Source organism: Megalops cyprinoides, chromosome 8, assembly GCF_013368585.1.
Source record: "Megalops cyprinoides isolate fMegCyp1 chromosome 8, fMegCyp1.pri, whole genome shotgun sequence".
NCBI classification, from domain to species: Eukaryota; Metazoa; Chordata; class Actinopteri; order Elopiformes; family Megalopidae; genus Megalops; species Megalops cyprinoides.
This window is the reverse complement of record NC_050590.1, coordinates 30,891,982-30,903,493: the sequence shown is the minus strand read 5'-3', so window position 1 is coordinate 30,903,493 and position 11,512 is coordinate 30,891,982. Positions and strand designations below refer to the sequence as shown.

Genomic DNA, 11,512 nt, shown 5'->3' with positions numbered 1-11,512 from the left:
GAACATATGGAGTACAAAGATAAAAATTTTACATTGGTAAATGTGGATAGCTTGGTGTGCCTAAGAGTTTTTTGTTGACGTTGTGATCTTTGCCTTTGGGTACTTTGTTAAGTGATCTCACACAAGACCATAAGTGAACTTCAGCCCTTTGGCACTGAGTAAGTGGAAATCACAAAGACCGTCTGTGGGGCACGGCAGAGCACTCTCCTCTCCCACACCTGTCCAGACCATACACTTCATGAAAGAATCACATGGCACTGCCCTCAATGCTCCACCTTTGCTGATAAAACATATACATGTACAGAGACACACACACACACACACACACACACGGTGCGAGGGAACGACAGACGACAGGAACTGAGCCAGGCTCTGAATAGCCCCATGATTGAAAAAGTGGTAAGAGATAATGATGAGCGGGAATGATGAAAGGCAGTCTTGGGCCCGTGGGCGTGTGGAGGCAGAGGGGCCTGGCACGCTCTTTCTGAGAGTCACCACTCCACAATGCTTATCACAAAAGACCCACAGAAATACTCTGCTGAAGAGGCTCCAGCTGGCCACCTCAATGGAGGTCTCGGCCCGGCTCAATTTCCGGAGGGAGAGAATAGGGATAAATCTAATTCATTAAAAAGAGACAGAGAGGAAAGAAAGAGACAGCTAGTGCATGGGATGAGTAAGTGTTGCCTTTGGAAACGCCGCGTGTGACGAGTGAGAGTGAATCATCAGCTGGGCCTGTGGCTCCTGCTGGGTGCAACCCACCTGATCACCCGCCCTGCCCTCCAGCTAAAACAGAACAGGCCACACTCACACAGCTTTAAAACCTCAGTCCACACAAAAAAGTACAAAAGCAGCTGTTAGTAAGTCCGGGACACCGAAACGTGTTTTGTTACGATAAAGATGCAGATTCGATGTTCACAGCAAAAGACAGGTAGGTTTATTTGCACAGCCAGCCATGGGAATATCAGCATTGAGCAGAAGTTCAACTAGTATAACATTTCGTTCTTTTTTCTCAATAGCAGGCATATTTACATATGAGTTATGATGACCAGCGGGGGTGCTGTTTCTGATTGGTTTTGTGGAGCTGAGCCCTGTAACTTAATTGGCTCCACAGGGTTCACAAGAGGCGCTGTTTGGCTCCGGTCAGATGTAGCGACATCGCTTTGTATTTGAATACACATCGCTTGTCTCCAGCGTTTGTATTCAAATACACATCGCGTGTCTCCAGATCAAACGCCATGCCATTCCACAAAACTGTCTCCTAACACAGCCCTCTGCCACATTTTCCCAAAGGCCATCCATATCTGAGCCATCAAAAGGCGGCACAAGACCCTTGTATTTTCCCATGGAGGGGATGAAAGGGTTAAATATCTCCAGGAATCAGAAGAAAAAAGGGCTCTCAATAACACTTGAGTAGACATGATTCTTGTGAGCAAAAAGGAAGGGGTGTATCATTCAAGGAAATCAAATTGCTTGAATTATCTCCTGACATCCCCCAGTATCAGAAGGAAAATGGCCTAAAAATGAAAAAAAAAAAAAATTAAGACTGTGATTACATATCTGGGGCAATCTAAATCCATTATCCCAAGGGTGAATTACTCTAACAAGCTCATTATCTGAGCAAGTTTAAACGTATTAGCACATTTCACACATTTTAGTATTATTACATTACAAGCAAATTGCCATTCAGTATGCATTCAAACTGCATGGTGCTATGCTGTTTAATACTGCCCTACCTTGATGTCCTTGATACATTATACTGAAGTAGTGCATTATGGAGCCTATCTGACATCCCACAGGTTGTCCCAGGCCTGAGAGCAGGGGCCAAGCCCGACCCCTACCAGTGGACACATTACCCCTCCACTGCAGGTAACACTACCTCCACCAGCTCACAGAGAGGCTCTCTTGATTGGCCCAAGACCCCAGAGATATATGTTGCAGACATATGAGAGATTCATCACCAGTATGCCTAAGCAGCTCTAAAGACAGGGACAGCTGAAGAACAGGGTAATCTGAGTTTCTATTTCCAGCCCAGATCCCAGATCAGTTGTTATGGAGCTATACCTGTATATTTGTTTTTTGATCCTACTCTAGAGAACCTGGCTTAGGCCCCTTCTCCCAAAGCTTGCCTGCAAGACACCGGTTGGGCAAGGCCTACAATAGTGATATAGTAACATGGTAATTATACAAGTTATTAATGTTTCATTACTGTGTAGCCAGTAGTCATTCTAATGGCTTCCAAGGGAGACACCAGAAGGCTGAAATCATGGGATCTATCCCGCATATATCAGGTTTGTGAGTGTGATTCAGATCTAACATTTTTTTATGGATTTCAACAGGTGTAGCAGTGTGATGTAGAGGAAAAGAGCCCTCAACCCAGATGGGGTGCTGCTGTTGTACCACTGCTATGTGCAATAAAGCACTAAAAATGAATTAAATATCCAGCTGTATCAATGGATATTCTGGATAAAAGATTCCACTAAGCAAATGTAATAATGTAGCATTTTGACTTCGATCAGAGGCAATCAAGTCATGGGAGATTTACAATGTTTGTCAAAGGTTATAAAGATAAGTTTGCAGTAAATATCAATATTGCACGAGGAGCAAAATAGAATTTCCTGTCTCAATTATTTCCCTGCAGGATTTATACTGATGGTTTATATTTTTGCTGAATACTCTGAATGCTTAAATACATTCTATCCTACAGTGTGCAGTGCAATGGTAGCTCCTTGTGGGTACTCGCCTGCCCTGATCACCCGCTTCACCTCTTATCATTTGGGAATGACATGAGGGTGAAATCACAGACTCTCCAGGAAGGAATGTGATGAGCTGGAAGGGGGACTTTGAGACTCTTGTCTTATGCTGTTCCAGCATCCAGCTGGTCAAGCTGCCAGTGGAATCTAATTAGAATCTTCAAAAATTATTTTCAGTCAGATTAGATCGGCTACAGATGCTGTATGTGTGACAAGCATGCAGTGAAGCAAAACAATTCTTGTGTATTAGGCAGAAGGCCATTGCAGAAAACCAAAAAGACTGCTGCCCTAATGGGTCCAGTGACTCTAATCTGATTGGGGTGATGGTTTTGTTTTCCCATCATGTTCCCCGCCCATGACTACCACTCTGCAGGAGAGGTTCTGACCCAAAGAGGTCAGCAGAGTGGTGGAGGAAGACCCAAATTAACCCCTGCGACTCCTGTCCCCAAATTGAATGAGACTCCCTCCCACTGCAGCACCCTGGAAAGTTCCATGCCTTCTCCACCCTGCCCTGCTTCCGACTCTGCCTCCTGCCAAAATAAATACCTCTTTGTTCCCTTTCATTTGGAAGAGTTCCTCTTCACTAATCTTTTTTTTCTGAGGTCCACCTCCACACAGCAGAGTTCACAACACATTTAAAGTTCTTGATGTTCTAGATAAGAAAAATTAGAAATCAAAAATTTCTTCTAAATTTTCCTCTTATTGTTTCACACGTCCTTTTTGCCATCCTGTTTTTCTCAGTAGAAAGTGACTGGACCTCTCCGTACTTTTTTCTAGCTGTGGCTGGTGTCACAGTCCGGGCCTGCAGTTGCCAGGGGTGATGGCCCAAAACGCCATGACAGGGCCTCCTGCCCCAGTGGACACACAGAAGGAGCAGGAGAGGGATCGGCAGCCTCCTCAGAATCCCTTGCAGGAAGCCCATGGTGTATGCTGGGAGAGGCTGTGGAGTATGGGGGTAACAGCAGGCTGCTTCTTCTCTCTCTGTATGCTCTCTCAAATTGTGGTAAGTTAGGACATTGGCCTCTACAACATAAGTGGCACACTATTGATGCAGTATGAAACAAGTAATAATGTTACATCGTAAACTAGGCAAGATGATAAATGTGCTGATCTTTCAAAGAAGGATATGAATGTGATGTCGGTCTCAATTTACTCACAGTGCCATCAAATGCATCCCAATGTTAATTTTATGGCATCTTTTATTTTATGATTGGATCTTAGTGTGATTTTTTCAAAATCATTCTCCACTTACTTAAGACAGACAACACTGTAAGAAGCTCCTGTTATAACAGTGAAGGCTATCTGAAAACCACCATTACTTTCAGCAGCTCTGCCATCTTTTTAAGTGCACAGCATTAACTGAATGCCTTTCATTAAGCCTGGCATTGTAACATCTGATTACTGTCTGACTGGCTGGTGCTCTGCACAGGGAGTCTGGGTCCTATACATGCTAAATGGATATGGGGCATTTCCAGCAGCCCATAAAGTCTTGGACCTCATGCAGTACCTGCTGTCACCACTGGGGGCACATAGCTCAGTAGAGGAAGAGGTAGGCACATTCACACAATTTTGAAGCCACCAATTTTTTCTGACCCACTGGTCTATTAAGACATCTAAGCTGTTTATAGTTAATTATGTCAACAATTCTTGCTAAGTGTCATCTCTAAAGTGCCACTTAATGCTGTTGGGACAGTAAATTTAAATTTAGGTCTGAGCTCTTATTTTTCCGCTGTAATATGCAATTATATAATATGTAGTATATGGTCATTTTAAAGCTCAGATGAGAGATTGATAAAGGTGTGTTAGACACATTAATGAATGCTGTACTTCTTCTCACTCCCCTAAGACACCCCAATGTTTGCAAATGGAGCTCTGGAGGATGGAGAGCTTGTGCCCCCTGCTGGTCATCATCTTCCTGAGCATTGCTGTTCTGAGCATTGGGGTAGGTTTTCTCTACATTAAAGGGAAAGGGAACAGCAGGGAATCTTCCAGTAGTTATATAGCTCACACATATGTATACAGTATCCCTCTGCAGTACATTTTGCATAATGTCACATATAATCGTAACATCTGAAATAAGGACATACTGTATTTTACAGGAATAGTTCAGGAATGAACTATATATGGCTGTGTAAGGCACCAGTGGTTCTGTCTACATAGATCCTCTACTGCCTGAGGGCTCTGGCCCCGGGTGGCTGCCCTGTCGTCCTGGACGACCGGCGCCAGTCTGTGAGCCGCCAGCCCTCTTTCACCTACTCGGAGTGGACCGACGCCAAGCAGGACCTGTTCGACCTGGACTCTGTTCCTGAGACACCTGTGTTCGAGTGCTCCATGGACATGAAGACCGAGTCTGACGCAGCCACATTGACCGTCAAGCCCGTGGGCTTACAGGAAAGGTGGGGCAGAGCGACTGCAGCAGGCTGAGCCCATAAACTTTATTCACACAATGTGATCTTCTAGGTTAATGCGTAAGGTACAGCACAGAATGTCCCTTCACAATGCAGGGGTTTCTACTCACTGTATATGTGTCACACCAGCACTGCATACTACATATTTTCTCATGAACTCTTATTATTACTGTTCATTTTTCATTTTTCTTACTGAGGACAAGGTGCTGCTTGACACGGACTGTTTTGTCTTTTGTGTGTGTGTGGGTATGTATGGATGTACATGTGTACATGTACATGTATATGTGTTTGTGTGAATTCGTCAGGAGAGGCTCCAATGTGTCTCTGACCCTGGACATGTGCACGCCTGGCTCCACAGAGCCCTATGGGGCCATGCTGTCACCACGGGAACAGTCGGCTCGGGAGTACCTGCAGAAGGCCTCCAATGTGCTGATGGCAGCTCAGCTGCAGAGCCGAGCCCTAGACGACTCTGCCCTGCAGGCTGAGTTCTATGTGAGTGTCACCTCATGGGTGACTGAGTGACAGCAGGGGTGTCCTCCTAAAGCATTTAATACAGGGTCCTCATGCAAGGGCACAAGTCACCAACAGTCAGTTTCTAATTAAGATTTCATCTCCAGGCCTCTGAGGTCACAAATTGGTAAGCTGGGATGGTAAAAATAACACACATTACATAAATATTACAGTTAATTACATTGTGTTGTATATTGTATGTAAACATTTCCGATTCACATTACATAAACATTAGAGTTTCATTCATCCTGGAGATGGCCAGGCAGATATGTGCTCAGATACTGATTTACATGGCTGGGAATGGCATTTCCTCTTTTTGGTCATACAAGTTGCTGCAGTGTGCACACAGTGACAAAGACTGTCTATGTGCTGTTGACAGGAAATGCCTATGAACTTTGTGGATCCAAAGGAGTACAACTTCCCTGGTGTGGTGAGGAAGAATCGATACAAAACCATCCTTCCGAGTGAGTATTTCTGCCACTGACAGCAAAAAGGCTGACTCATTTAGCCACCCTCATTTAGCCACGCAAAACCCTCTCACTGCCCTCCCCATCACCACCAACTGCTTGCACTGATGCCACAAACCACAGGGTGTAAGTGCTGTGCAAGGGTGTGGTGAAGGGCTAGAAACATAGATGTGGAACATAAGAAAGATTGACCCCCACCACACACACAAAGACATGTGCGCACACATACACACACACATGTACACACACACCTTTACGCACGCACACACACACACACAAACACACACATACACCTGAACGGTATCCACTTTCTTTCAGATATGCACAGCAGAGTTTGCCTTAAAGTGACAGAGGAAGATGACTTCCTCGGTACCTACATTAACGCCAATTACATGAGGGTGGGTATTTGTTTGGATTGAGCTTTATCTTGGTAGTTTGTTTATGGAATTTTAAGTAAGCAGTGACAGAGCAGTCAGATGGCTCACTGGTGCCATACATCACATAAGCCTTGCTGCAGTACCAATAGACAGAGAGCGTGCCAGTATTGAAATGGCTGAGAACTCTGTGATTCTGCTGTAGTGGTGAATGGGATACCTCTGTTTTTGGTATACAGGGCTATGGAGGCCAGGAGAAGGCCTACATTGCCACCCAGGGCCCCACAGTCAACACGGTCAGCGACTTCTGGAGGATGGTATGGCAGGAGCGGGCGCCCATAATTGTCATGATCACCAATGTCGAGGAAAAGAACGAGGTGGGTCCCACCTGCCACAGTGAAAGGGCACAATTTCTCTCCTTTCGTCCCCAAAGAACACTGCACTCCACAATTGTCTGAAATGCCACTCCATTCTGCTTAGCCCCACTAGCAGTGTAGCCGTAGACTATGCCCTGAGACTTAATACTGCATTCTCATTTTATCCAACAGCATTATGATGTCACAAGGTCAGAGGGTGGGGGCTCCCAAGTGGTGCTCACTCTGAGGACAAACTGAGCTCCACAGCCTAGGTTGAGCCTGCACTGTCATTATCTGACTGTGACCTGGAGGCTACCTCTTTTTTGCTGGGGTAGGGTAGGTAAGATAGGTAGGGTAGGTAGCCAGTGTTCCTGGTCAGCACCCCATGGCAACTCGTCAGGGATCTATGAGTTGTTTAGTTGATGTCAGTGTGGGATGCATCAAAAAAAAAAAAAAATCACAAGGTGAATATTGTGATAATATGATCATTTTGATAATATGTTTTATAGTAATAATAGTTTTATAGCTTGTTATAGTGCATTGAATTTTTTTACAAATCAAAAACTGAATCACTTTAAATTACTTTAAACTAAATCACTTTAATGTACTTGATTTAACACAACATTAAAACATTAAATCCAGTGAAAGTCCACTACCAAGCCTTTATTTTCTGAATTGGATTGGTCTTGGTTTCAGCCATGCCTGATACCTGAAGCGAGTGTGTCATTATTTTTGTGTTTGTGGAGTGAAACTGACCGGCTTGAAGGACCACTGAAACTGAGGGGGCAGTTTCACCCGTGAAGTAGGTTCAGGCTAAGGTCACAGTGGTGTGTCAGTCAGGACACAGGAGTCAGGTTTCAGGTTCAGAATTTTATTGAGGGATTGTAGTGGTGTGGAGTATGTGTGGTGTGTGAGAGTTCACCTTACAGAGGGTTTGTTGGTATTTGGTTGTGTGTTGTGCGTGTGTTTGGTTGTGTGTGTGGTTTTGTAAGCACAAACGCACACAACAACACAATTATCTGTCCCCAAAGGTTTGGTCTCCCCAGTTCCTCACCCCACAGGAATTGGTGCAGTACTGAGGTGGGGGAGGTCACCACTACTTTTATATTGTCCCATACCTTTGGCCCTGTTAGGGTTCCTATTGGTGGCAAAAGGATACGGACAGGTCAGAGGGCAAATGGTGACCTGGGGGCTGTCCTTGGGGATGTGCCTGTGCCTCGGGTTACCTGTGGGGGTCCTGCTGATAAGGGGAGCAGCAGGACCGGTTTGAGTAGGTTACAACTGATTTGTAAACAAAGGGTCTGTGAGAGGTGGGGGTTGTATGCACACACAGGGACTAAGGAATGTGGCCCTTTTCTACGTGGGGTGTGTCTCCCCTCAGAAATGCACAGAGTACTGGCCAGAGGGCGCTGTCACCTACGAGGGGATTGAGATCACTGTCAACAAGGTGATCCAGGCTGACGACTACAACCTTAGGATTTTCACTCTCAAGGTGTGTGTTACAGACCTCACATTTTACATGGCAAAATTAGAAAGCAAAAATAAATATATACAGTTCTTGTCATAGTGCAGCAGTTTCTCAGTCTTTCTCTCTGGAAGTATTATTGCCATGGCAACTAACATACATAGCTACTATAGATACGTAAATGGAGAAATTATGGTCAATCAAAATAACTCTATACCTTGAGAGCAATTCTTATCTATGTCTATGTGCTGCTCCTGTGTGTCTCTCTTCTTACGTATTTGCATGTTGTGGTGTATATATGTGTTTGTGTGTGTATGTGTGTGTGTGTACACATGTGCTTCTGTGTATGTGTGCATGTGTGTGTGAATGTGTGTCAGTGCGATGGCGAGGAGCGCACCCTCAGGCAGTACTGGTACACATCATGGCCGGACCAGAAGACTCCAGACAAGGCCCCACCCCTGCTGGAGCTGGTGCAGGAGGTTGAGGAGGCACGGCAACAAGCCCCACCTTGTAGCGGCCCAGTCATTGTTCACTGCAGGTACATGCCTCTATCAAATCATTGACTGGCAGTGAGGAGTGTAAAAACAATAAAAACAACTAAACACATTGAACCAAATGCTCTGAGGTTCCTCCACCTAATGTTCTGATCTTCATTATCTTTGCCCTCTTGGAAAATTTATATCATAGGTATGTCAGATCATTACAACAGCAATGTGCTCATTAAAATCAGAATCTGACTCACAAAAGATGGAAATATGAAGGCCATCTGACTCTACAGAGTTGTCCTTGACCCATGTCTCCTTGAGTTTCCACACACTATCACAAATATCTGACCCCAGCTAATCGTCCAGCACATGACATTGGTTTCCTAAACAGACTCCCTTTCCTCCCACTGGCTGAAAACTTAGTGGAGCTCTGAGCATGACGTATATCTCCTCCAGTGTGGCTTTCAATAACTTGGTCCTATATTTGCTTTGTCTTTCTGAGGGTAGATAGGCCCACTCTAGCCTCTCATTCCCTCTTGCTGAGGTAGCCCATAGTCTGTTTGTCCCCATCCTCTGCCTTGTCTGACCACTTGCTGCTTGACTCTATGCAGTGCAGGGATTGGGCGAACTGGCTGCTTCATTGCCACCAGCATCCTCTGCAAACAACTGAAGTATGAGGGTGTGGCAGACATCTTGAAGACCACCTGTCAGTTACGTCTGGACAGGTGAGACCCCTCCCCACTGCCTTTCCTGCTCCATCCAGTAGGTCAGGTGGTCCTGTTTAACACTTAACCCGAGTCTCTGTCTGCATTCTAGAGGAGGCATGATCCAAACTTATGAGCAGTACCAATTCGTCCACCATGTCCTCAGCCTCTATGAGAAGCAGCTCTCCTGCCCTGTGGAAGAGTAGAAACCTCTTGTCCATGCATCACAGAAAAAAAAACAGCTAAACAAGATACTCCATATTGCATCATTGCTCCTCATCTCACTAAAGCCCAAGGACTCATCTCAAAACAAGCCTGTCTACAACTTGTTCCAGATTGCCACTGTGCACTACAGTGGCAATCAGTTATCAGTGCATCAGTTATCAATGCACGTCCACTGTGGAGGTTTTAATCAGTACACATCTATTGCAGAGTCCATCTTTGATGCACGTCCCATATGGAGTCTAATTCATGGACAAGAATTGTGGAGTATTTCATTAGTCTACATCCACCATGGAGCTCATCACTGGCCCACAGAAACTGTGGAGATTGTCTTTGGTCCAGCATCCACTGTGGAAATCCTCACTGGTCAATGGCCACTGTGGATATTATCATTGGTCCATATCTGCTGTGGAGAGTGGCATAAGTGCATGTCCACTGCAGAGTCACTCTATTGCCAAAAGGCTTCAGCCATCTTGTATTCAAGCGCAAAGCTCCTGCAGCGTGCATCGTTAGCCTGGTGTCACTCCATACACCAGACCAAAACTGCCGAGTAGTACCAAGAGGAAAATCTCAGCCTATTCACAGGATAGTAATCACATTTCCTTGTCTTAGTAATAGACAGGCTTGTGAGAGGGAGTAGAAGTGTTTTAAGGGACTCAACATGTCTGAGACCCTGGTTGGTGAATATTTCAGCTCGCAAAGCCCTGCTTGCTCTCAGAATAACCTCCTCTGTAGACTCAAAGAATGGTACTGACTCAATCTTATTTCCAAGACTTGACTGCAAGAATAACTCTATTCATTGTCATTAATACAGCTAATAGAAGAGAGCAGTACATGTGTCTTTGAACTGGCCATCTGGGAAAGGTCTGTTATTATGGTGGGAAATATCTCTGAGCTTCATCTCCAGTACTGCCCAGTACTGGGGTCATGGCAGCCCAAAACCACAATCCCAGCAGCACATCCAGCTCCAGTACATCAGACATCAGAGCTCATTCTTAAACCTACAAGAGAACGATGCTTGCCTGTGTGTCTGTGTGCAAGTGTGTGTATATGTGTATGTGTGTGTCTGATTATTTGTGGGTAACACTACTGAGGACTGTCAGCATGTAGCACATATGCTGCTCATATGTGAAGTGATAGAAAGTAGAGTTACAGACCTGGAGGGTATTCAACAACCATTTAGGGTCCAAGAATAAGGTACAGTTGGGTGGGTTTCAAGATTCAGATGGGATCCCAAAAATATCTGGAGTTCCAGAACCAGAATTTCCATAACTTTCTGGAATTCCAAAACCAGAAAGGATTGCACAACTTTATGGAGTTCTACAATGATGTTGGTTTCAAGAAAAATGTGGAACCAGCAGGGCTCTGTCCCATCCCTTCCTGCCCTTGTGGAAACTGTCTCACTCTCAGCAGTCAGGGTTCTATATTAACAATAGTACTGCTCAACTGTCCAGTCAATCTTTAAGGACATACTGCTGTGTAGATAGTCTCAAGGGATTGGTTAAACTAGCACATGTATTAATACACAACTCCATGTCTGTATGTCCTAGTGGACTGGGGAAGTGTCACAGAAGAAGTAGCACAGGAACCGTCTAGGGTCCCCTCACTGCCTGCTATCTGAGGCAACAGTAACCAGAGTTTAGGTGCCAGTATTCCCCTGGTCTACTCAACCACAGGGTCACAACAGTAACAGTTTGTTTGGTGTCCTTCCCAGGGATGTCTGTTGTGAACTGGTGTCCATCAATCTCAGACGCTCAACTGACAAATAGAT

The 11,512-nt window shown here is 45.1% G+C and overlaps 1 protein-coding gene across 1 annotated transcript; it reads left to right on the top strand.

The window, feature by feature from the left end:
• Positions 1–3,570: 3,570 nt before the first annotated feature.
• Positions 3,571–9,806, top strand: LOC118781659 (tyrosine-protein phosphatase non-receptor type 5-like). Its single transcript, XM_036534666.1, has 12 exons — positions 3,571–3,753; positions 4,180–4,299; positions 4,621–4,692; positions 4,911–5,146; positions 5,464–5,650; positions 6,048–6,132; positions 6,454–6,533; positions 6,749–6,886; positions 8,247–8,357; positions 8,708–8,868; positions 9,427–9,540; positions 9,632–9,806. Exons 1-12 carry the CDS (start codon positions 3,571–3,573, stop codon positions 9,723–9,725), a joined length of 1,581 nt encoding a protein of 526 aa, XP_036390559.1. The 3' UTR covers positions 9,726–9,806.
• The last annotated feature ends 1,706 nt before the right edge of the window (positions 9,807–11,512 follow it).

What these genes read in the sequence shown, in the direction of transcription:
- LOC118781659 (XM_036534666.1), top strand. Translation starts at nt 3,571, where the DNA reads ATGGCCCAAAACGCCATGACAGGGCCTCCTGCCCCAGTGGACACACAG. An exon ending in ATACAAAACCATCCTTCCGA is followed by an intron (nt 6,133 to 6,453) that starts GTGAGTATTTCT and finishes ACTTTCTTTCAG; the next exon opens with ATATGCACAGCAGAGTTTGC. An exon ending in TTAGGATTTTCACTCTCAAG is followed by an intron (nt 8,358 to 8,707) that starts GTGTGTGTTACA and finishes AATGTGTGTCAG; the next exon opens with TGCGATGGCGAGGAGCGCAC.